This window comes from Camelus bactrianus, chromosome 4 (assembly GCF_048773025.1).
Source record: "Camelus bactrianus isolate YW-2024 breed Bactrian camel chromosome 4, ASM4877302v1, whole genome shotgun sequence".
Classification (NCBI taxonomy): Eukaryota; Metazoa; Chordata; class Mammalia; order Artiodactyla; family Camelidae; genus Camelus; species Camelus bactrianus.
The window spans coordinates 77445887-77470156 of record NC_133542.1 but is presented as its reverse complement, the minus strand read 5'-3'; the positions used below and the strand labels follow the sequence as shown (position 1 = coordinate 77470156).

The 24270-nt window shown below is 62.0% G+C and overlaps 2 protein-coding genes across 4 annotated transcripts; both read right to left on the bottom strand.

Annotated features, from left to right (window-relative positions):
* Window positions 1-404: 404 nt before the first annotated feature.
* MAN1B1 (mannosidase alpha class 1B member 1) lies at window positions 405-12101 on the bottom strand. 3 transcript variants are annotated; one of them, XM_074362722.1, is made up of 13 exons: window positions 11275-12101; window positions 10711-10819; window positions 9934-10046; window positions 8164-8300; window positions 7793-7902; window positions 7033-7218; window positions 6182-6330; window positions 5639-5791; window positions 3471-3661; window positions 2917-3037; window positions 2197-2394; window positions 1979-2110; window positions 405-1302 (listed from the first exon to the last, which is right to left on the bottom strand). In XM_074362722.1, the coding sequence occupies exons 1-13, from the start codon at window positions 11386-11388 to the stop codon at window positions 1099-1101; spliced, it is 1917 nt and encodes a 638-aa protein (XP_074218823.1). In that variant the 5' UTR covers window positions 11389-12101; the 3' UTR covers window positions 405-1098. The 3 variants fall into 3 exon arrangements, with proteins under 3 accessions (XP_074218823.1, XP_074218822.1, XP_074218821.1); XM_074362721.1 differs by having other exon boundaries at window positions 5639-5827; window positions 8164-8297; window positions 11275-12099; XM_074362720.1 differs by having other exon boundaries at window positions 5639-5827; window positions 11275-12092.
* A 4327-nt stretch (window positions 12102-16428) lies between these two features.
* UAP1L1 (UDP-N-acetylglucosamine pyrophosphorylase 1 like 1) lies at window positions 16429-23175 on the bottom strand. The gene is made up of 9 exons (XM_074362724.1): window positions 22812-23175; window positions 21932-22136; window positions 21535-21710; window positions 21049-21221; window positions 20715-20908; window positions 20183-20323; window positions 19448-19633; window positions 18772-18838; window positions 16429-18295 (listed from the first exon to the last, which is right to left on the bottom strand). The coding sequence occupies exons 1-9, from the start codon at window positions 23098-23100 to the stop codon at window positions 18212-18214; spliced, it is 1515 nt and encodes a 504-aa protein (XP_074218825.1). The 5' UTR covers window positions 23101-23175; the 3' UTR covers window positions 16429-18211.
* Window positions 23176-24270: the final 1095 nt, after the last annotated feature.

Sequence of the window (24270 nt, the reverse complement as noted above, 5' to 3'; positions counted from 1 at the left end):
TCCATGCACATAGCACGTGGGGCCTGTGAGTGAGGGGAGGCTGGGAGCCCCAGGGCACCCCAAGCCAAGTGGCAGGCCTGGGCCTGGTGACACTGGGACCGCCCCGGGTACATGATCCTGAGGGGCCAGAGGCTCTAGGAATGACAACTCTGAGACTCCCACGCCTGGCAGGGAAGCCGCAAGCAGGGGCCTGAAGCATCTTGCCCAAGTCCTTGCTCTGGGCACCACAGTGGCCATCACGGCCATCACCTGCCCCGTACAGCCGACACGTCCAAAGTCCCGCCACTGCTGGCAGATGCAGAGCTGACCTGTGGACCAAAGTGAGCCTGACCCAACTACTGCCCATCACTTCCACAGTGCACTTTCAGGGAGCCAAGACTTGTTTGAAGACAGCAGACACCAGATGGAACAAATGTACTTTTATCCCGACTGAAAGTCCATCTATTGGGCTGGCCTGGGAGCAGGTGACTTGCCTGCCCAGCCCCTTCCAGCCCGAGCAGGGCAGTGGGAGGATCCCTGAGTCCAACGTGTAAACACCACAGCCAGCCAGGAGCCCATATCCCCAGGTCACAGATGCCCCCAGACCCTCAGGTCAGGGCGTGTCCACAGGCTCTGAGACCCCAGGCTGAGCTGCACCCGGCTGTCCCCTCGGCTCCGGCCTCTGATCACATCCTGGGCTCCAGGGAGCCAGAGTAGCCCCGGGTGACAGAGGCCCCAGGACACCCACAAAGCCCTTGCACGGCCGGGAGGAGGACAGACGGGCCTCAGGAATGCAGTCAGAATTCGATTCTCTCAGGAGAAGGAAGAAGGCTCCCGGGTGGGCAGGGCCTCCCCGAATCACAGCGCTCATTTACTCCTGTCTGTTCCTGACGGTGTCCTGATGAGAACCAGGCGAGGAGCCGGGCCCAGCGGCCACCCCGAGCACCTACGGGGCCCCAACACGTCCCGGCCCTGTCGCCCACGAGGCCGCTGCCGTCAATCCGGCCTGGAGCACGTCCAGCCAGCTGGGCGGACATGGCACAGCCAAGGTCAGGGTCAGGGTCCTGATGACAGGAAGTGTGGGCCCGTGGGCAGCGCCCACTCGGGAGTCGTCCCGCCCTAGGCGGGGGCCCAGATGGGCAGGGGGTGAGCCTCGGTGTTGAACACGTAGGTGTCCAGGCTGAGCAGGTTTGGGTCGTCAGAGAAGAGCAGGTACAGGTACTTGAGCGTCTCCCCCAGAAAGAAGCTCTCCATCTTGTCCCTGGGCTGGGGATTGCTGGGGTCCTGCACATTGCTGATGGAGGAGTAGCCGCCCGAGGGGATCTGCACGAGAGCCCAGGCCTCAGCATCAGGACTGCGGGCTCGGCCCTCTCGAGGGCGGCCAGCCAGAGGCACCCTCTGAAGGCCCCTTCCCACCGCAGCACACACAGTCCCCCAGGGCAGGGACTGGAATGGGGAGATCACCAGGGCGCATAGGAGAACTTGCCGCCCTGGTGGTCAGCCAGCGTTCCTCTGGACGCCCCTGGGGGATGCCAGCAGCCCTCAAGTGACCAGATGGAAAGGGCCTTGGAGGTCTTGCAAAGGCCTTGAGGTCACGTGATGGGAGTAGACTGCACGGCCTCACATGCCACAGGGCAAGGGTCAAGTGACCTCTGAGCCGTGGCCCCACCTGTGAGACGGTCGGCCGGGCCTGAGCACAGTGCGGGTGGCGCCATGGTCATGGCAGCCGTCCTGGGGAGCAGCAGCCCAGAGGTCACCCCAGGTGCAAACGTGCTGTGCAGGCCACTCAGAGGACCCAGGAGGGACACGCTCCGTGCACCTCAGGCCCCTGCAGGGACCCTCGCCACACATGCTGGCCCCCTGCCCCTGGGTCGTGTGCACCCTGGGCCTCGAGGGACGTGCCGGGCAGCCGGGCCCTCCTGGCCAGGGTGTGGTCCCCTGGAGGCCACAGCGAGCCTGGCCGGCCCCCCTAGCCCCAGGCAGGTGGCCAGGGGCTCACCCTCGTGTAGGTGTTGAAGCTCTGCAGGATGTCCCAGCCCCAGTCCTGGTACTTGCGGTCGCCCGTGAAGCGGTACAGGTAGAACAAGCTCTCCACCGTCTCGGGCCGCAGCAGGTTGTGTCTGTCGGCCGCCTGGGGAGGAGCACGCGCTTTGGGTGAGCCCCGGCCACGCCACGCCACGCCGCGCCACGGCCCGAGCGCGCCCCGGCCTGGCCCACCTTCACCAGCACGTCCTTCCGGGCCGGCTGCGGGGACAGGTTGAAGTGCACGATCTCGGGGCTCAACCCCGTCTCCATCTGACGGTTCATCTGATAGCAGGTGTCCATGAGTGCCCGGGCCAGCTCCATGTGGTCGGCGGGCAGGCCGTGGTGGGCGCCCAGAGCCAGCGTCCCTGGCAGGAAGCACACCAGGTGGTCCTGAAATCAGAGGGTCTCCTCACCACCGGGGAGCCTGCAGCCACATGGACTCCACACTGGGTCCAGCGCCATCTCAGGCCACCCACGTCCCCATGAGGCAGCAGGCCTGGGTGCGTGTGACATACATGGTGGCAGAGCACCTGGGGCAAACAGTGGGCAGGGGAGAAGCAGCCAGAAGGACCCCCGCCTCCCGGGTCTCCCCCCGCTCCCTGCCCCAAACGCCGATGGAGCACAGGCTGCAGGAGGTGGGGGAGCTGGACCCCCTGGGGGAGAGGGAGGGCCCTGCTGGGAGAAGAGGGCTCTGGGGAAGGCGGCCTGGCACCCCACAGACCTCAGCTCCCAGGACGTCACAGGACAGCCCAGGCCGGGTAGCCCACGTCCCCCTGTGACAGCTCACACTCCGCAGTCAGAAGTGCGTGGTTCCCTCTAACATCCAGACTCTTGGAGCCTTGATACGTCAAGGACAGAGGAAGTGGCCCGAAGCCCCCCACACTGGACCCCCTGGACCGCCCTCCTGCTCACCATCTTGGCGCTGAAGCGGCCGTGGGTGAGCTCCCCCACGAAGGTGAGCTTCATTGGCTCGGACCTGCGCAGCAGGTGCCTCTTGATTCCCTCCACAGCTTCGAGGTAGTCCTCCAGCAGCCTGTGGGGACCAGCAGGTCGTGTGTGCGCACGCCAGGTGGGTGCACGGCCCCTGGGACCCGACGAGCCCACCCAGCTCTGGGGAATGCGGCCCCCACCCCCGATTCCGGGGCGCATCACCCCCGGGCTTGAGCCTGAGGCGAGTCCAGCTCCCGAAGGAGGCTGTATCTGCCCTCTGCACACTGTGGGACAGCTGCTCCACGGCTGTCCGGGGAAGCCTGAATTTCACGTGAGAGTGAAAATGCGCGTGACGAGGCCCACAGGTGCCTGGCTGCCTTGCTCCGGGCACCGCCGGGCAGAGCCGCGGGCCTGCTGAGCCTGGACCGCGGGGGCCGGCCACGCCCACCCCCTGCAGACAGGCCGGGCCAGGGAGGGGCCCGGGAGCGGGGGACCTGGGACCTGGGGACCCGCCCGAGGCAGAAAGCAGGCCTCACTGCGGCTCCTTCTTCCCGCCCTGGATCCACTGCTTCAGCAGGTACTCGTAGTAGCTGTCGGCCCTGGCGCCCAAGGTGAACACGCCCAGGTGGGTGAAGAGGCCGCTGTGCGTATTGATGAACATGGGCACCAGCCCGTCCTTCTTCCCCGAAAGGGAGTGGATGTGCCTCGTCACCTCCTCCGCGGCCTCCTGGGCAGACAAGGGGAGGTGCGGCTGAGGACCGGGCAGTCGCAGGGGGCTGCGTGCGCTCTGCCCCTGGTGGCTGATCCCTCCTCCATGGACACCCAGGCGGGGCCTCTGAAGAAGGATGCACCCCGCAGGGCAGGCAGGTCTGCGCCCTCCGAGGCGACGGGGCTGAGTGTGTCCTCTCAACAGGTCTCGGCCCCGCCGCAGGGGCCGGGGTCTGAAGACCACAGCCAGGCTCGGCGGGACCACCTGCCCAGGACGGCCACAGGCTCCTGCTTCCCACGGGGTGGGCAGGCACACCTGCTCTGGCCCCTGGGTTGCTGCCGAAGACACTGACCGCCTCGGAGCCCTCATCCACCTGGTGAACTCCTATTCACCCTTCAACACCTAAGCAGCCCGGGCTCCTCTGAGGTCACCTGTCTAGCCTGGGCAGCACCGTGTGTCTGTGCTGCCACAGCTCTGTGCACATTTTATCACAGTCCTCAGGACCCTGCAGGGGTGATTCCTGGTCTCCACCCGACACACACACCCACACCAATTCAGACAATTCTCTGGGGAGCGGGGTGGGGGCTGCCTGATGCCTTTTTGATCCCCAGCAACAGCCAAAGCCCGGCAGCATGCGGGTGCGGGGCGGGCATCTCCTGACAAGTGTTAGCACACCCACAGCGCAAGAGAAGATGGCAAGCTCAGTCCGACCACGGGAAAGGGACCTGAGAACGCCGTTCTACACAAAAACACACAGAGGCCGCCAAGTAAACCGAAGAGGCACCGCTGCTCGTGATAAGGGTTAAATCCAAAAGGAGACACCATCACACACCCCTCACGAGGTTTACCTTAACGACAGAAAAAACAGTGCTGGCTGGCTGGAGAAAAACAGAAGCTCCGTGCAGGGAGGGAACTGCGGACAGGAAACTGTTCTCACTGACCCAAGTGGCAAGGAAGTCACGAGCTCAGTAACAGGAAAAGACTGAAGAGGCCCTGCCTGGCGTCACGGAGGGAAGGGCCCGAGAGGCACCACACCCGTGAAAGCACGCCGACTGACGGACCAGACAGGCGGGCCGGGGTCGGGCTTAACGTTTGCTGTTCAGAGGGGCAACGTCTACAGGGAGGAGCCGAGTGTGGCGGGCAGGGGCTGAGGAAGGGCCCAGGGGGACAGTCACAGAGTCCGGGCTCCCCCTGGGGCCTGGCCTGGCCTGGCCGGAGATGATGGTGTTGGCCGCGAAGTATGAGTGCACTGCGACCTGCAAAGGAAAGTCACGACTTCCTGCTGTCTAAACTGTGTCTCAGTTTCCCCCCCCAAAAAAAAAAAAAAAAAAAGCTGATGGAACACAGGTCAAATTTAGAGGACACACACTTGCTGAAGGTTCACCCTCAAGAGAAGAGGCCCTTCCAACGTGGGACAAACACAAACCGCTCAACACACTTGACACATTACAAACAACATAGGTGGACCCGCCATGCCTCTTCCACAAGCGCAGCCTGTCAACAGCAGGGCGCCCCATCGGAGGAGCTGATCCCGGCCACCCTCCCAGCACGGACGTGTACCCAGGGTCTGCTCCAGCTGCCATCCGCACAGAAGCGGCTACAAACAACTGGTGTCCGGACACACAGCCCAGAGAGGGCAGCCACGACAGAGGCGGCCCCCGCACAGGCTGCAGGTGGACACAGGGCCACGCAGAGCACTGTGTGACAAGCCCCCAGCGCTGTCAGGGCCCTAAGGACACAAACAGGACAGTACAAACACAGGGCCGGGCAGAGGACTCACCCCCAGTCAGCGCCCTCAGGCCTACGCACCTGGTAGCAACGAGAAAACGGGACTCTCCAGAAAAAACAAACGCAGCAGGGGGTGGCCAACAACCAAACAACAGTGGTCTTAGGGGCCAGAATCCACGTCCCTGCGAGCCTGCACGGGCTTCCATGAGCCACGGCGCCTCCCGCACAAAACCTGCTCCAGCGAGAGACTCAGCGCTCCCTCCATACCTGAAACTTCTTAACTCCCGTGAGACGAGAGAGCTCTCGAAACTCCAGCTGAATGCTTGTCACCTCGGCCACCGTGCTGTCAGAGGTCCACCGGGGAGGATGCGCAGCGCCAGTGCCAATGTTTACATCGGAGTACGGGATCTTGGACGGTGTCTGGAACGCAGGCATTAGCCGATTTCCAAAATCCTCCTGACGCACAACACAGCGCTGAGTCAGCAATTCCTACACACGGTGGCCCCGTCTCCACACTACCACACTGACCCATCACCCGCTCCATCCAACTGAGCAGAGGGACGTTGAGTTTGCTGGCTTCACCCGGCCCCAGCACTCAATGGCAGCAAAACTGCTCTGAGGGAGGCTGCCTGCAGGCAGCAGGGGACAGGCAGGGCTGCTCCAGCTCAGGCCCGAGCACAGAGACTGGCTCCACGCACTGGAGGAGATGGAGCTGAAATAGCCCCCAACCCTTGAGGGAAGGAATGACTGCAGAACACTCGAGATTCGCACTCCCCAGGGAGACAGCCGACCTGGTGCTGGGACACTCACAGCCTTCTGCAGGAAGAGGACGTCCCCTGACAGGTGGAAGGCGCTCAGGAGCCCCCCCAGGATCCGGATTGTGCTCTCAAACAGGTTGACGTCCACGTTTTTCTGAAACTCTAACTTCTTGGACACCCACTTCCTGGCTTCTTCAAATTCTAACACATGAAACAGAAGAGGCACAGGAAGGCAATCATAGTCCCAGCGCCCCCCTGTCCACGGCCTCTGGCTCTACATGCATTCCCGTGTCTGCCTTTCCCTGCAGGGTCGCAACATCACTCCTAGTGCAGAGGCCCCGAGGCCTTAGTTCTGCAGACAGAAGGGAGGCAGCACACAGCTGGGAAGCCCCTGCACGTGGGGGCACATGCTCGTCACTCTAAGGCCAAGCTACACGGGACCACAGGAGTCACCACGTGGCAGGCAGTCTTCAGCCCAGGTCGGAAACCTTAGAACAGCTTTAAGATGCCACTAGAGAAACAGCTAGAAACACATTATCTTCATGTAACCCAATCCCTGTGGCATAATAGCGGTGTCGGGGAAGACTTGGGGCGCCAGTGGCTGCGTCGGGTCACGGGTCACCCCCCGAACCACAAGGCCCCTCCGATGCAACAGAAACATCCAGGGCCCACATTCGGCCCTCCAGGGGCCAGAAGGGACACCTGTCCTGAGCCAGCCCTGGACGCCTGGACGTAAGGGGACAAAGGAATTGCCCATGGCCAGCACGTCCACTCCTGGCACCCAGGAAGGGGGGATGTGCGGTCCAGAAGGGAAGAGCGCCACTTAGATCTCCTGGGCAAGGCTGGCCCATGGCCCGAGGGTCACCCACGGGGACCTGGCTGCACGGTAGACATGAGAGATACCTTTCTTCAGACCCAAGATCCACATGGTGTCCAGGGCGTCGATCAGCGTGAGGCCGAGGCCGAACCACTCACTGAAGGACCTGGACACGGGCCTCAGCTCGTCGTGGCCCCAGGCGAACTTGCGGTACCCGGCCCACGCGTGGCGGAAGGCGTCGATCACGGCCTTCTGGCGCTCCTTGGGGGATGCTGGGGGGTAAGCCGGCTGTGAGGACCAGTCAGCACTGAGACCAGCTGCTCTGGTCCCACAGCGAGCGACGCAGATGGGGGGACACTGTCCAGGCCACAGGAAGCAGGGGACCGCAGTGAAGGCCAGGACGCTCAGTGCCAGACCTGGCCGCCAAGCCCGGCCGTCCACCTGCACCAGGGGCCTGGCAGGGGTGACCCTCCGGGGCACCGGGACACTCAGGGAGCAAAGGTAACCGAAGCCCTGGAAGCAAGGCAGCTGTGCTGCGCGAAGTGGCTGTGAGGACGTCCAACGTGACAGGTGCCGGTGACCCGGACGAGAACACCTGAGAGCATCCCTCCCATGGCTGCAGGGCTGGACGCGGGATGACAGACCGTCCAGGACCCACGTGTCCTCACTAGCGCTCTAGTGCGTGCCTGGCCCCCGACGCCGGGCCCCCCGGGTGTCCCAGGCTGAGCAGCGCCCGGAGGCACAGCAGGCGCTGCACCGCCCGCCCCGCGGCGCCTCTGCGTGTCCACACCCCACCTCTGTCCAGATGCCCAGGTGAGGCCCGGGAGGGCGCAGGCGGGACCTTACCTGGCGGGTTCTGAATCCCGAGGGCCTGCGGGGAAGGCCTGGGGGGGCCCTCTGCCTTCCTAGAAGGGAGCTCGCTGCCCTGCTCTGGCTCCATCACTGCTCCCCTCCAGCTAGGAGGAGAGAAGGAAAAGCATTCAGAGCAGCTCAAGGGGGCAAATGCCCCGCGGTCGCTGCCCAACTCAGGCTCCCACGTGCCCTCCACGCGGCAGAACCGCGAGGAGGCGGGGCCCTGCCTCACCGGGCGCAGACTGTCTGCCTCAAAGGAGAACACACGGCAGACGTCACGCGGGTTCTCCCTGTTTTTCAGAAAAGCAAACAGCAAAGAGGCCAGCCTCCTGGTTGCTCACGTTCAGACCCGTCTGCCCGCGTACCTGATGGTTCTCTGCCCCTTTTCGTCCACCGCCTCTGCCCTCCTCTCGGCCTCATCCTGCCCCCTGTCCTTGAAAGTTCTGTCGGGGGCTCTGATCTGCAGGTTGGGTGGTCCCCGTCGGAAATGCCTTGGAAGCTTCTGGACAAAAACAAGAGTCACTCCTGAAAGGGCGCACCTGCCGAGGAGCTGCTGTCCTTTTCCCCCGGGGGCGCTCTCTGCGGCCAGACCCCGCCGCGCGGAGTGCCGTGGGCCGGCTGTGCGGCTGTGCTGTCCCAGGGGAAGGTCTTTTCACTTCTCCTGCGATGTGCAGATTTGCGGGGAGCTCTGGGTACCCGGACGGAAGCTTTGCCGACGGGCGAGGACAGCCCGGGACAGCGGGCCAGCCCTGGCCTGGACGTTTACAGGCGTCAGACCCTAAGGGTGGCCAAGAAGGGGTAGAACCACCGTGTCCCCATGGGCGGAGACGCAGAGAATGCTGTCGCTGGCCTGCGTCTGGGGCTCCCCAGCTTGGTCCTCGGAGTGCTGTGGCGGGGTGGCCGGGCAGCGGCAAAGCGCCGTGCGGGGAGCAGCCCCCATCCTGGCGCAGCCAGTCCCCACCAGTGGGTGTGCTCGGCCACTGCTCCGGGGAGAGAGGATCGCCTGCTTGTGAGCGGAAAACCCTTGCTCTTCGGGATCTGTGGCAGCCTCGGGAGAGGGTCTGTGAAGACATCTTCCTTGCAAAGATTCAAACCCCAGGAGCTGGGGCCCCTGGGCCAAGAGAAGGGGGCCTGGCCGAGACAAAGCACTGCGGCCAAAGTAGGCCTGGACGAGTGCTGGGGTCCGGGCGACAGAAGGTCTAAGAAGGTGGCCTCCAGAAGCCCAGCGTGCCCAAGGGGACTTGGGCCAGGGAAGAGGCACACACTCACCCCGTCACGTCCACGCCCCTCCTGGACACCAGCGCCCGGCTCATGGACATCGAGGTGTGGACGTGTGTCTTTCAGTTGGGGAAACGCGCCACCTTGTGCTTTCACACGACCGTGAAGGTCAGCGTGCGACAGCGCGGCCGCAGGAGGGACAGAATGCATGTGGGCTCTCGAGGGGAGAAATCTGGCCTTTTCCACAGGCCCTCACGCCAGACACGGGAGAGCGGCCTCCTGGCTCTCCCCAGGGCAGCCCTGCAGGGTGTGAGCCAGCACCTGGCCCGGATCCCCTCCTGGCGGCCCCGGCACCCAGCCAGCAGGGGAGGCTCCCCAGGTGCACAGCTCCCAGTTCTCCAAGGCCAGCCCCCGAGCCACCTGCCTTTGGAGGGGTCCTTCCCTGGCTCTCTGGCTGACCTTGGTGCCCTCTAGTCTCCACACCCTGCACTGCACGCGTGGAGCTGCCGCAGAGCTAGGCCTGGCCCTTTCCTCCAGCCTTTGTGGACGCCACGCACCCCTGCACCTGAGCACTCCCAAACCTGTATCCCAGGACGCAACTCTGACCCTCGGGGCCCCCACACCTCCGTCCGGGCACAGCCCGGGCCAGGACCTCCCAGAGAGAAGGGATGGGTTTTGTTCACACCCTGCCGGGGTCCGGCCCGGCAGGTGTGCAAGTAAGACGAGCAAAGAACATCCCTCCTCCTTTCCCTGCTACCACTTGTCCGACCAGCCCTGAGCAAGGAGGGTGAGGTTAAAGCCTGCAACAGACGGGAGAAAAAGAGTTCTCCCCAGTCTGCCTGAAACAGCACGTACTGCTCTGAAGTGCTTCCGGAACGGACCCGCTTACAACTCCACACACAGTGCATTCAAAGTACCTGCGGTGAGAGCCCCGGGAAGGTTTCTGGGTGAGCGTCTGCTTTCTGAGGGGCTGGCAGGACCGGTGGGTTTGCTGGTCTCATCCTCTGCCCTTCCGCCGACCTGTTCTCGGCTGAACAAGAGAACCTGTTTTATCTCAAATCCGCCACGAGGCCTGCAGGAGGTTCAGAGCACGCCGAGGACAACGTCCACACACGTGTTACTCCCTGCACAAGGACGTGGGGGACCTCAGAAGAGGCGCCAAAGGAAGCCAAGAATGGCCAAAGGGAATCCAACCTTTCCCAAAGCGCCTGGCGGTCCCGACGCCCACCCCACAGCACACAACACTCCCCTCGCAGTTTCGGTCTCAGCACGTATGGATGGTGGCAAGCGGGCAGTCTGCTCGAGCACCCACAGGGCCTTTAGTTTTCCTCCTCCAGAGCAAGTTCAGAGGAGCTCGGGAGGGGTCCTCCGCGTGTGTGCCGGCACCCTGCCCGCTCCGTCCCCAGCGCCCGGCAGCACGCGTGAGGACGTTCCCGGAACCCTCAGGACCTGCATCTCACCGTGAGACGGAGGAGCAGGTGCCAGCGCTTAACCAGACGCCTGGGAAACAGCCAGCCGGCCTCAAAGTGACCCCCACGTTGCAGCCAGGTGCTGGGGACGCTCTCGGCCTGTCTCTCCATTTCCATTTCCTGCCAGTCTGTGAGGTCCCCCTCCTGCAGCTGCGAGGTCGCTGCGCTACTGCCTAGTCACCCCCAGCCCCCTCAGCTGTCCTGTCAGGAGGGTGCCGCGGGTACCTGGCCACTGGTCAGACGTGCTGACGTAGGTCAGGAGGCCACAGAGCATCAGAAAGGCCAGCAGGAAGAGGATGGCGTTCCGCTGAAACCTGGACAGCTGCTTCCATTTCTGAGAGACGGGCAGAGAACGACGCTGTTTACCGACAGTAACACAACGGGAAACCTCAACTGTGACAAACTCCGTGAGGACGAGGAGGAATTCAGAAGGTCCAGTGAGGAGCCCTGTTGGTTTTGAACTGGGGGAAGCTCCGTCTCAGCAGGGACCACACTGCAGCTGACACACGGCACTGGTGGCGCGATGCGAACGAAAACACACGTCGGAAGCGCTTCCGCCCCACGCATGGGCATTAAAGACGGGCAACTCTCGTGTCCCGGCTCAGGCCGGGCGGGCCTTGCCTCTGCCGAGATGTGCTGGGCCTCCGTCCCGCAGCCCGAGACCCGGGACAGCGGGACTCGCGTCCCGCGCCTTCGCACCCCGAGGCCCCCAAGCTCCGCCCGCCTGCGCATCCCGGCCCCTGCGGCTCTGGCCGGCTTCCCTCCCGGACGCGCGGGGCCCACGCTCACCCGCCAGCACGAGCGGCGTCGCCAGCCTTTGCTGCCGTCGTAGCCTCGGCTCGGAATCAGCGTCACTGAGATGAAGTCCCGCTGCGGCGCCGGAGGCGGCGGCGGCGGATACATGGTAGCGGCGGAGGCCCGCGGCTCCCCGCCCGCCTGCGGCGTCAGGACTCCGCGCTCTGAGCGTGTCCCGCAGGTCCACCAGTCCGACTCCCGCGACCGGCCATCGCAGCTCCGTCAGCTCCCTGCCCTGCGCGCCGCGCCGCCAATGCGCCTTCGCCGCGCCTTCGTAGTCCTTTCGCGCCTGCGCCCGTCGTCCCCGCCCCTGCGTGCGGCTCCACGGCCGCGCGTGCGTACGCGCGCCTCCGTCAGTGCGCGGTGACGTCACTGCCGCCGTCGCTCGCTGCCCGCGCCTGCGCACGTCCGTCAGCAGTGCTTCCTTGGCTGCACGGTGGGAGGGGTTACGCTGGTTCCCGTCTTACTCGGTCCCAGTCGTTGCGCCCACTTGCGCCCACGGCCCGGCTCCCTTGAGTGCCTCTGGGCGAGGAGGATCGGCCGTGCCTTCTCGGGGTTGCGGAGACCGCAGGCAGGTGTCCCACCTCCCCGCAGCGTTAGCAGGGAGTTCCTGCGCACACGGATCCCGGGCTCGACCCCGCGCCCCACCAGGTGGATTCGAGGAGGGTTCCCGGCAGTGCTCTAGGGAGACGGGGGCAGTGGGGCGGCTCAGCGGGAGGACCAGTCCAGCTGCAGCGGAGGGCAGGGCGGCTCTGGGCGTTTTCATCCACTGGACCTATCGGCCTGAAAAATAAAGTAGCCAGTTTAGCAAAATGAGGAGGCGAGTAAAGACTTGAAAACTATAGCAAACAATAGGAAGTCCAGCGACCCAGGAGAGGAATGTTACTCTACAGAGAAAAAAGGGAATTTGGGAGGCGCTGCTTTGTAGGAAAGTTCATTGGAGGTGTTGGCTTTAACAGTAAAAGAGCCAGTTATTTTACCAGAAAAATGGGCCCCTTCAGTTATAGCAGAGAATTACAATTTGGGATAAGCACGCAATGGAAAAACTACAGGCAAGTGAGTAGAAACAACGGGGAGGAAAATTCGTTTGTACCTGAAAAAAAGGAAGTGAGTTATTTCGATAGTAGCCAGCTAGCCCTAAAAAAGTCTCGTAACTGGGGCTTAGTTTTCGGTTTGGGGAAGTTCAGATGTCTTGAAACCCACCTGGATGCAAACATCGTCCTTGTTTCAAGATCCTGTGCCCTAAATAGCAATCCCAACGTTGCCTAATTGCGGCCCTTGGCGCCTTTACGTCCCTTCAAGGCCAAAAGCCCTTACAGGTGGGTGCTGCTTTCTTAGGAAGAGGTTTGAGAGGGGGAGCTGGGAAGCAAATCATCTATACAGTTGGCCCTTGAATGATGTGGGGGTTCAGGGCGCCCCCCAACACACAGTCGAAATCCACGTATAAGTTTACAATCACCTCTGTGCATCTGCAGTCCCAAATCTGTGGATTCAAGCAGCAGTACTGTAGTATTTACTGAAAAAGGAAACCGCCTCTACGTGGACCTGCACACTTCAAACCCGTGCTGCCCAAAGGTCAACTGTACGTTGTAACAAATTTGAGCCTGCGAAAACTTATCATCATCCTAATCAGAGCTCAAGGTTTGTGGGAAGTAGGAGGGATTTTCTGCAAAACCTGGGGCATTCCTGTCCAGATGCACTGTCATCTTTCCCAGGTGAAGGCCAGAAGATCCTGGGCGGCAGCCTCAGCTGGAGTCCTAAAGTGCGCACTGCACAGATCAGTTATGGGGACGTTTTTGCTTTCAGTAGGAAGGGTTGCTTGTAGAATGTGGGTGTTAAGAACGGGGTGTCAGGGGGTAGCAGTGCTGACTGTTGCTTGGAGATCCTGGAAAAACCTCCATCTGAGGCCACTAGGCTTTCTCACAGGTTGAATAGGAGTATTGCAGGGACTGGTGCCAGGGGTACTGAGGCCCTGGGCCTTGTAATCCTCCTATGGGCTTTATATCTTAAAGGGCTTCTTTACTTTTAGGGGATTAGTTCCGGGGAGAGGTTATGAGGGACCTACTTGAATCTTGATGGGAGAATCACTGTGGATTTTGCCCCTGAGGAGCATGGTAGCCGGTTCAGTAGGAACAGATGGTCAGTGAGCGCCAGGGCCGTCGGAGACAGAGCAGAGCAGAGATGGCAGAGGGTCACTTAGTTCAGCTGGCTGGCCATTCTGATTGTTACCGTCAAATTCTAGAATTACTTCCCTCTTTGGTATGAAAAATTCCAGCACGCTATTTTCTAAGACATCTTGAATGGGGCAGAGGAGCTAAGGAGGAAAGGGTGGATATCTCTCAAAGGGCCTATACCAGAGGGAACAGGTTCTGGGACAGGGCCCTGTTAGGGTTCACGGAGACCCTACTATTTGGACCGTATTTGTCCTCCGAGGCAGGGGCTGCTTTTTTGCAGGGAGCTGAGCACTGAAAGTGTGGTCCTTGGTGTCAGTAAGAGAGAGACTCATTCCCCGTCCGGAGAGGGGTCTCTCTGAGCTGCTGAGGGAGGGATGGGACGAGCCCTGTGAGAGAGGGTTTGGACAGCGCTGGGAAGGCTGGGGAGAGACTGAGGCCCCTGAAGCTCTCAGGCCTGTGACGGTCTGTTCTGCAGTGTTCTGGCTTCTTTGGCAATAGTAGCAGAAACCAGGAGAGTTTTGTTTCTGTTTGGGGGCTTCCATTTGCTGCTGTTGGGAGTTGAGGGTTTCAGAGGTCTTTTGGCTGAATTCTCTAGGGTACAGGTGAGTTGCCCGGCTAAACTAACTAAATCTGGAATATTCCCATTCCGTCCTGGCCCTTTTAACCAGAAGGGACAGATCCCCATTCTGTCTGTCAGTGAACAGAGAGAGCTGAAGTCTACCTGAGTGGGTTCAGCCTCCCAAGGAAACCTGGAGTTCTCTTTCAAGACAACCTGAAGTTGGCTCTGACAGCCGTGGTCAGGCGTGTCAGTCTTCCCCTGCAATCCCGACAGTGTGCGTCCCCGACAGCAGGCTTAGGAAAGACGTTTGAAATTGTTCGGTAAAGATCTCCGGCACGTCCTCGGGCCTCCTGTCAACAGTCAGGGGCTGTTTTTCCAAATCCCTTCCAGGATTTCCCCATCTGGCAAGTCATGCAATGTTGGGCCCAACCTTCACCGACAGTGATGAGGACTGATACAAATCTGAGAAGCCAGGTTGGTAAGATGGAATAATGTTAAATTCTTCAGCAAACCTGTGGGTGTCCTGAGTTACCTTTGGGAAGTCTTGGACTGTGGCTTGCAACTCAACTTAATTTAACTTAGGGAACGTAAAAACTAAGAATTTAGCGTTTGGACCCCCAGATGGGCGGGTCTTACTAAGCTCAGGGGAGGGGGAAGCGAAGAGAGGTTTGGAGAAAAGGGGGAGGTCAGCAAGGGGGTTAGAAGGAGGGCGTGGGGGGCACAGAGGGGGCGAGCGTGGGCAGAGGGGCAGGGAAGGTGGTGCTCGGGCCACAGGAGGAGGGGAGGTGGGCTCAGAAGCCACTTCGTCCTTTGTTTATTGGCATCAGTTTAGGAGCGGTATTTCGCAAAGAGGCCACTTTAGACGCCTCAGGTACCGAAAAATAAGCATCGCGGGTGGGGAGGGTAGCAGCACGGCGGCAGAGCGCGTGCTGAGCGTGCGGGAGGCCCTGGGCCCCACCCCCAGCAGTTCCATCAGAGAGAAAAGTGAGCACCCCCTTCAGTCTGTGTAGGCTCAGGGCCGCAGCTTTCTGATTCGGTTCTGAAAGAAACAAGCTTGGGGAGGCCCAGAGTTCCCTGTGGTGGCCACTGGTGTTCTGAATTATTTTCGGTTAAGGGACCAGTTTTTCAGCATGAAACCAGCTGGTGCCCCTGGGGCCACCCTTAGAGCATGTGGGCAACTGGGACCCCACTTCTCAGAGGTTTTCTCGAGAAAAAAAAAAATCCTAGAAACCCAGTTCCTAAGGAGTTTTTACCCAAATTCCAGCGCACTTCCACCACGGAGATCAGACACGCACTCAGCACAGGGATGAGGCCTCTGCACACGCAGCAAAAAGGAAACCATGCCCCCAAAGCTGGAGCGCTCAGCCAGAGCGAGGGCTCGAACCCAGGGCAGGCCTGCCAGATGAGCGGGAAGGGCTCGGGGAACAGAGGCGGGGGCTCCTTCAGACCCCACTTCCGGACACCACGTGGCGTCAGCCTGAATGAGATAGCCACTTATTCTGCCAGCAGAAAGTTTATTTGGGAGTAACAGGAACTGGAACTCAGGACGTGCAAAGCATAGGCAGGTCCAGGGAGCAAAGAACAGGAACGTTATGGAGAAACGGGGGACGTCTGGCCTGCGGGAAAGTCCGCTGGAGGCGGCGGGGCACAGGTGCTGCTGCCGTGGAGGGAGTGAGGGAGCGGTTGTGTGGGCTCCCCCTTTGGGGCGTCCTGAGGATAGCAGGCTCCGGGACGCCCCCTGATGCTCCCCAGTGGGTGAGCCCACTGCTTCCTGCAGTCCTGTCCATGACATTCCTGGGTGTTACGGGAGCTCCTCGGTGCCTGCGCCTCCCGCTCAGCTCCTTGGCTTGTCTGAACCTGCTCCAGAAAGGCCTTCCTTCCCTCCTGCCCCTTCCTTTCTCAGGGCCGTCCCTGAGGTCTCTGTAGGTCTTACCCCACTCACAGCTCTGCTGGCAGTTCCAACAAGACCCTCAGGCACCCCTCCCTGCACAACCCCTTGTCAGGGACATGGTGGCATCTGGAGGACACAGTGCAGGAGTATGAGTCACGGGCTCTCAAAGCTGGGGGCGCAGGAGCCCATCCCTGGAGCCCTGGCTCAAGGGGCAGGTTCTGGGCCGGCCCCCAGGGTGCCTGACTCACTAGGTTGTCTCAGGCTCCCCTGAGAGCCTGGGCAGAGCTGGACGGGACTACGGGGCAAGGGGCAGCCCAGAGCAGCTTCAGCTCAGTGTGTGGGCTCTCGTCCCCAAAGGGCCCCCAGCAGGCTGCAGCCCTGGATGGAGGCAGACCTGTGAACACCCTGCACTGTTCCCACCACGTGTGCTGGTCAGAAACTGCACTTGCCAGGCCAGGGATCAATCACTGTACCTGGGGTTTACTGGGAGCCCCCCACACTGGAAAACCAAGTTTGGCAGTCTCTCAAAACTCAGTTATTTTATTAGCAGTTGTCTGGGTGAGAGGTGGTGTGGGGTGTGGTTACGAGGGAGGCAGGAGGGAGGTCTTTGTGGTGATGGCACCAACTGACCTTGCTGCCTCTTGAATGCAGAGTGGGCACAGGGAGCCACACCTGCGACAAATGGCTCAGCTCTACCAATGTCTCCTGCCTTGCGGCATCCTCCAACCACATAGGTTGCAAACATTATGGGAACTCGGGGAAGGGTGCCCTGGACCTCGCTGTGCTGTTTGAGACTCTATGTAAAGATATAATAAAAAGTTTACTGACTTGAAAATAAAGTTTTTCCAAAAGCAAGCTGTTTCAATAGCTTACCCAACTATCTCTACCTGTGTAGAAAAGAGCTTGCCCGGGTGTCCCACTGGGACTGGGGCGGTACCCAGCACCACGGCCTCTGCCCAAGGGACCCTCCTCTGCCCAGGCCCTCTGCTCGCCTGTGGAGCAGCCGGGAGGGCACTAAGGCACGGGGCTCAATTCTGAGTCTGAGAAGCCCAGCAGGGCCTGGGTGGGGCAGTGTCGTCCCCTGGGCTTTGGGCAGGGCCCTGACCCCACCGTCACGCCCAGGATGGGATGTGTGGACGCAGCCACCGTCCGCTCCAGGCTACTGGAGGGACCGTTGCATCTGAACCCACCCCTGGATAACACCCTTCCCTGGGGAAGCCATGGCTCCACGTGGGCCGTGCGCTGAGGTGGAGCGGGGAGCGGGCAGGCAGCCTCTGCCAAGCAGCAACATGTTTTGTGACACTCATCACATCAGGAGGAAGAGGTAGGTGCCACTGTGTTGCTCTCCAGAGCAGCAAAGCCAGGGAGGGGCGAGGGTCCAGGGTCAGCTGGTGTCTCCCGGCCTCAGCCGGGCTGCAGCGCTGCAGCAAGGGCGCCCCGGCCCCGAATGTGGAGGCTGTTTCCCCTTCCCAACCCCCAACACGGGGGGGGGGGCATGAGCACCAAAATCTGTCAGAGCGACAGGCATGCTGGGCAAAGGGTGGCACTGCCCTCCTGGTTCAACTCCTGTTAATCAGCCCCAACAGGAGGCCACCAGTATTGGTCCCACTGGTTCCTGGGGGAGCACCAACCCAGCAGCCTAAACCGGCTGCAGAAGAGAGACCAAGGGGCTGAGGCCTTGGATAGCAGAAATCGAGAGAACTCAGTCTCCAGTGCGCAGGCCCAGCTCCTGGGGAGCAAACTCCCATGGTGCAGCTGGCCCTTCACTGGGATGATCGGACGCCTGCTGCTGCCGGCCTCAGCTGGGCGGGGACAGGGCTGGGCCACGACCCCCAAGTTCAGCTGCCAGGGAGGGAGGGACAGCCCCTTCAAACACGGCACCCTGGAGGGAAAGACGTCGTCCCCCTCCTCTGTCTGCAGAAGAGCTCGGGGTGGCTAGTGCTCCTCACCACGGGGTCTGGGTGTGGGGCCGAGGAGCCACCACCATTCTGTCCAGGCACTCCTCCCCCAGAGCTCACCCTAGCCTCCTTTGAGCCCCACTGTCCGAGGTCCTGAGTCCCTCAGACCCCATGGCCAGGAGGGAAGCTGGAGAGCCCGTGCTAGCCCACAGCAGGGCAGAGTCGCTTGTGTCCAGGGGACCCAGTGATGGGAGAGTCCCCAGTGTCGTGGAGGAGACCAGCACGCTTCCCTCTGTGCTCCACGTTCCGCAGGCCGGAAACGCCTGGCAGCCTGCTTTCCCACCCAGAGCCCTGGCTGGGGCTGCGTCCTCACCCGTGGGGACCCGGGGCTGGCAGGGCCAGGAGCGAGTCAGGGCTGCAGTGCCCTGGCCTGGTTCTCGTCCAGGATGAACGGGGACCTGAACTCCCGGCCTTGCAGATACACCTCCAGACCCTGGAAACAAGCAAGTCATGACATCCAAGTGTCCACCTCTTTTGGCCCCGGGGTGGGGGGTGGGGTTCCAATTCAGTCTGGAGCCAGTGAGGGACAGGGCCAGAGAGGCTCCCAGGAACAGGAGTTGGATGCCTCCCCGAGACCTCAGGCCAGCATAAGCCCTCCCACAAGCTCCGGCCAGGACTTACCAGAGAAGGGAAGACGTGGCGCTGCCCGCCCAGTGGGGCTCCCACGGAAGCCCAGCTGGCCGCCCCAGCCGCAGACCGGCCTGCTTGTTCTCCCAACCCTCCCAGGCCTCTGGACACCTCACCACGCCCCACATCCTGGAAAGTCCTCCGCAAGCTGAGGGACTACTTACCCCACCGGTCAACCAGCGCAGAGCTGTGTCTTCCCCCCCGGCACCCTCCTCGCCCTGGCCCTCCTCTGATCACGCAAGCCCCACCCCAGAAGACCCAGACAGGCCGGGTGGCTCTCACCTCTCCAGAGTACGACACCAAGGGCGAGATCTCACAGACGGCTGCAGGTTCTCCGCTGCTGGGCAGGCTGCGGGAGCCTGCCTGTCAGCATCTGTGCTGGGATGCGCACCCCGGCACCACCCGCCCCAGCACCACCCACCACAGGAGCCGGCCCAGCCCCTGCCTGGCCCAGCAGGCTGTCCACCACACACTCTGCCCTGTCTCGGCAATCTCCTTTTTCTCTGGACACCAGAGCCCTGGGCACTGTCTCACCTGAGAAATAGGCCCTGATTTGGGCTGGAAAACACCCCTCCACCCCCCGCAGGCATCCCAGAGCCTGTGCAGCCAGGTTAGGTGGTGGCCGTGGACAACTGGGGAGGTGGACACCTAAGGGCCTTTTCTTTCCCAGCCCTGAAAGGAGATCTGCCCACTGCTTTCTGTTTGTCGGGGCTGGGTCTCGGCTTCAAAAAACTTCTGAATAAGCAGGGGAGGGTGCGGTCCCCACTTACCCCAGGGCCCTGAGCAGACTTCAGAGGGCTGGGCCAAAAGGCCGCAGGGGCAGGCACCACGGCCAGGCTGGGCACACGGCCCCGGCACTTGGTGCGGTGCTGGGCAGAAGCCCCCACCCCAGCTTAGACAGCGGCAGAGCCAGCAGGGCACCGGGGCTGTAACACCCTGACTCCCTTGTCCCGCTCACCTTGGCTGCTCTGGGAGCTGGGCTCCATGTGGACCCAGGAAACGGGCTCCCGCCTGCAGGGCCCACCGGTAGTGCTGAGCAAGCAGGGCTCGCCGGGCCGTGGAGGGGTTGTCCCTGTCGGCCGAATCTGCATTCTTCAGTGGGGAGAACTCCTCCTCCCGCAGCACTTGAAAGGCCACAAAGTTCCTGGTGGGGAAAATAGCTGAGGACTCAATGTCCTGGCCCACAGGCCCTGGTCCTGGGCAACTGAGGGCCAGACCAGGTTACAGTGACGAAGTGGGGGGCTGTTTTGTGGGCAGCAGGCCAGGGAGGGCCCCACAGGCACTGCATGAGTCTTTGTTCCTGAGCCCCCCAGAGCTACCTGAAGTCCTCCCTTCGCTCCCCTTCCCACCAGCCAGAACCCGGGACCCCACAGGGAGGACCAAATATCCTGGGAGCCCCCAGCAACCCCACCTGGAAACAGCTTTGAGCCCCAGGCCAGGAGCAGATGGTGGGTTCAGCAGGGGACACAGGTGTCTCCCAAAATGCACAACCTAAAGGGCTCTGGCTGCCCCAGAAGGTCCCTATGCTCACACCCCCAGTGCCTTTCCTCTGGCCTTCTCTCCCTGAGACCCACCTGCACCCCCCAGCCCCCTACTGTGAAGCCGTCAGCCTCCACTTCCCTGCCAGGCTGGGTCTCAGAAGCCACCACTGGGACAAGAAGGGAAAAAGGAAAAAGCAAAGGACTTCGCTAACCTGGCAAACGGCAGCACATCAAACACGAACTTCTCCATCTTTATTCCATTTGGCTTGAGCGGCTTTACTGGATTCCCCTCCTCGTCCACGTAGGGGACCTTTTTCACAGCCACGTGTGGCTTCAGCAAGGGCTCGAACTCCCTGGGGACAAGAGGACAAGGGAGGAAAGACGCAGTTCAGACAGGACACTCTGGAGCCCCCTGGAGCTGGGGCAGGCGGGCAAGTGGACACACCCAGCACAGAGCAGTGGGGGCCAAGCCACGTCGCTGGGAGGGTAAGACAGTCTCCTGCAACCTCACATGAGAGCCAGGCACCATCCGCCACATCCCTGCCCAAGTGCAGAGGCAACCGCAAAGCCATGGGGTGGGCAACAGCCACTCCACCGGAGGAGGGCCAGGCCAACTCTGGTGCCTCCTGCTTGCTGAAACTCAAGCCCCTTTCTCCACCTCAATCCACAGCCCCACCCAGATCAGGTCTGCCCCAATCCCTGTGGCCTGGCTGGCCAGCACCCACAGCTCCCTGCCGCGCACACCTGGTGACCCTCTGGAGGAAGTCTCGGGTGAAGAAGTGGTTGCAGATATTGCCTGCGTTGTAGAGCAGGCCCCCACCCGGCGCACGAAGCCGCGCGGTCTCAGGGCTGATCTCGCTGTACTCCACCACCTGGGGGACGCCGTCCACCTGGCACACCACGCCCACCGGCTCCTCGGGGTACGCTTTTTCCACCACCTGCGGCCCATGGGATGGGCTGGGATGGCTGACTGGGGCGGCGCAAGGTGGGCTGGGAGGAGGGCGGGGGCAAGGGGCGGGGCTGAAGTGAGACGCATGGGGAAGGGGGCGGAGCAAGGCGGGGAGGCGTGCAGACTCACCTTGGCGCCACAGTCTGCGCCGCGCAGGACACAGAAGCCGATGAAGACCGGGTCGGCCAGCCGCACCAGGATGTTATCCACACAGTACACGTGCACAAACTCCACTCCTCGCCGCTCCATGTCCTCTAAAATCTGGTGGTCCGCCAGCGCGCAGTACAGGCCCCCGTTGCCATCTGCGGAGGGAGAAAGGGATGGGCCTTGCGAGGCTTCCAGCCAGGCCTCAGCCAGCTAGTTGAGGGCAAGCGAGAGGCAGGGGAGGCCCCTCGGGGCTGGACCTTGTGCTTGAGGCAGCTCTCTGTCACTATCGAAGTGGCCCTGTGGTTGTTCCATGTGACAGACTGGCATCAAGGCCCAGAGAGGGGAAGCCACTCGCTCAGGACCACACATCCTCGGGGCAGCATATTCTGGCCTCCATCCGGGGTCTCCTGACCCCTAGCTAGCTTCACATTCCAGGCGTACCCTCCCTGCCTCAGGGATGGGGCGTACCTGGGGCCATGGCAACCTTGTCTTTCCGCTCCAAGATGGCCCTGCCATCGAAGGTCACAGCAGGCAGCATGCGCTGCTCAAACATGACCACGTTGTTGGGGTCCAGGTGGAAGAAGTCATGCTCCTTGAAGAACTCGGCCGTGGGCCCAAGCGTGAACTCACTGGTCATGATGTACCTGCAAGCAGAGGCAAGGGTCAGGGTTAGTCTGCCTTTCGGGGGGTCTGGCCCCCTGATAGATGGGGCTGGCATCAGGGCCCAGTCTTAGGGCAGCGGTCAGGCCTCTGTCTGGGTGGGCACTGGGCTGTCAGGGGTTGGGGTTCAAGTCATCGTGGGGGCAGGACTGGGGCTACGTGGGGCAGGTCACTCTGGGGCCAAGGTAAGGCAGAGAGGGCACACCAGGGCACTGTGCAGCGGGTCCCACAGCGTTCGCCAGCCAGCTGCTCCACCCTCCGAATCCGTTCTGCCTGCAGCTGATACAGGGTCTTCTGGCTGGGCAGCCCCACCTGATACATGCCCTTGGGGTAGGTCACGCCCAGGCGAGTGCCCTGCCCACCAGCCAGCAGCAGCACGGCCACCTTGTTCAGGGCGATCTGGTGGAAACCTGGGGGCATGGGGTACCATGAGGGGGTGCCTGGAACCCACCACACAACCGCCCCTTCATTTCAGAGCAAATCAAGCTTGTGCCTGGGACTATGAGATGTCTGACAGACACAGAAGACAAATTTCCAGGTAACATTCTGATCTGGGCCACAGCCTCATCCACACCTAACCTTGCCCTGACCCTGCTGAGGTTCTGACAACGTCCTCCTGGGTTCATTGCCAACCTGGGTCCTTCAGAAGAAACACTGGGTCAGCCTGGCCAGAAGGGTACAGCTGGGGCCCTGGGAAGTCTCCCCTCCAGGAATAACTGCCTCACATCCAGGCCAAGAAGCTAGAGTGCACCTGTGCCGGGCGCGAAAAGGAGCGTGTGCAAGTGTCCGAGAGGTCCCCTGCTGTCAATATGTGGGCTGGGCAGCTGGCCACCCAGATGTGCTCATGCACAAAGCATTCTCCCCAGGGAATGCGGCCAGGGGGCGGCTGCCAGCTTGGCAGCGCTCAAGGCTCGTATCATACCCCAGTTGCGAGCTGGTACGTATGAAAAGGGTTGGCACTTTCACGAAGGCAAGCTAAACTTTACCAAGTACAACTTCTCCTCTCGCCCCGCTCTGCGGGCGAGGCCCCCTTCAGGCCAAGAGCGCCCGCCGCCTGGATCCCCGCCCCGCCCCACCCAGCCTACCTTCCTCCTCCCAGAGCCGCCGCGACTGGGGGTCGCCCCCGCTCGCGGTGCCCATGCGCTCGGGAGGCAGAGGCCGTAGGCGTGCGGCCAGCTCGGGTGGAGGGCCAGAGGGGTGCGCGCGGGCGGCAGCCGCGCGCCGGCAGTGCTCGCCCAGCGCCTCGGGCTCCAGCGGTTCCAACTGGGCCAGCAGCGCGGCGCGCGGCCCGGGAGCCAGTTCGGCGCAGAAGCGCAGGAGGTGCTCTTGGCCGGCGCGCTGCAGCCGGGCGCGAATGTCCCGCTCTGAAGCCATGTCGCCGCCGCCGCTGCCGCCGCCGGCCTCGCTGGCACTCGTGACCGGAGCGCTCCGACCAGTGTCACGGGACTCAGAGGGCGGTGCCGAGCCCAGCGTGGGCGGGCCCAGGGCGCCCCGCCTTAACCCCGCCCCGGCCCGCCCCGGCCCGCCCCGGCCAGGTCAAGGATCCCCCACCCACCCGCCTCTCTTCCGCCCCGACTTCGCCCCGGCCCCGCCCCCTGAGTCCCCTCCTCTCTTCCTCCCCCGGAGGCCACTCCGGGCCCCGCCCCTGCCCGCTCAGGCCCTGGAGGGCTGACTGCAGTTCTAATGACCCCAACCCCGGCTCCCAGCCCTGAAGGGCAGGGCACCCGAGGGGGTTAGGGTCTGTCCCTGCCCGTGGCCACGTTTGCATTTACCAAGACTCCTAGCACCAGGGACAACAGTCCAGGGGCTCAGTGAAGAGGCCAGTAGGCTCAGGGCTGGGCTGAGCTGGGAAGGAGAGAGCCACACCGTCAGCAGGGCGGGAAGTCTGGATATCACCAAAGCCCCCAGAAGGCCACACTGCATCCCGGGGGGCTGCCTACTTCACACGCCTCCTCCTTCCCGTTGCCCTGTGACCAGAACCCAACCATGCAGGGGCTGCTCCTCCCTTGCCTTGTAATTGTAGCTATTGGGTTTTAAATACCTTGCTGTTTATAAGCTTCCTTGTGAAAAATATGAGAGTAGCTTCAGCCACATGGAGACAAAACTTCCTTTTAGAAACTAACTTTATTAAGTCTAGAAGTAATACATGAACTTGTTTTAAAACAAGTTCAGGTGGTGCTCTAAGAGCCAGAATGAGAAGTGAGATGTCCCCCAGCCTGTTCCAGCTAACCCCTGTTAAGACAATTGTGTCTCCTTGCCAGCAGCTTCTGCCCATAGATCCCCACCCCCTGCACAAACCGGTCCTGGGTGAGGAGGCAGAGCTTTACAGCAGGCTAGAGGCCTGCTATAGTTCTCATGGACCTGAAAGAAGTAGGCCTGCCTCAGGGCCTTTGCATTTGCTGTCTCCCCTACCTGGATGGCTCGTCCACACAAAGTCACGTGACTTCCTGCCCCACTTTGCCAGATGTCTCCTCACAGGTCTTACTGTGGGGAGACCCTCTCATCCTTTTCTGCTCCTTCCTGCTTTTCTCCATTCTCTGCTTC

What these genes read in the sequence shown, in the direction of transcription:
- UAP1L1 (XM_074362724.1), bottom strand. Translation starts at nt 23,100, where the DNA reads ATGGCTTCAGAGCGGGACATTCGCGCCCGGCTGCAGCGCGCCGGCCAA. An exon ending in ACCCGCTGCACAGTGCCCTG is followed by an intron (nt 21,711 to 21,931) that starts GTGTGCCCTCTC and finishes CTCTGCTTGCAG; the next exon opens with GTACATCATGACCAGTGAGT. An exon ending in CAAGGTTGCCATGGCCCCAG is followed by an intron (nt 21,222 to 21,534) that starts GTACGCCCCATC and finishes CTCCCTCCGCAG; the next exon opens with ATGGCAACGGGGGCCTGTAC.
- MAN1B1 (XM_074362720.1), bottom strand. Translation starts at nt 11,388, where the DNA reads ATGTATCCGCCGCCGCCGCCTCCGGCGCCGCAGCGGGACTTCATCTCA. An exon ending in AAGGGGCAGAGAACCATCAG is followed by an intron (nt 7,903 to 8,163) that starts GTACGCGGGCAG and finishes CTCTCCTCCTAG; the next exon opens with CTGGAGGGGAGCAGTGATGG. An exon ending in GCCGCTTCAGCGCCAAGATG is followed by an intron (nt 2,395 to 2,916) that starts GTGAGCAGGAGG and finishes CTCTGATTTCAG; the next exon opens with GACCACCTGGTGTGCTTCCT.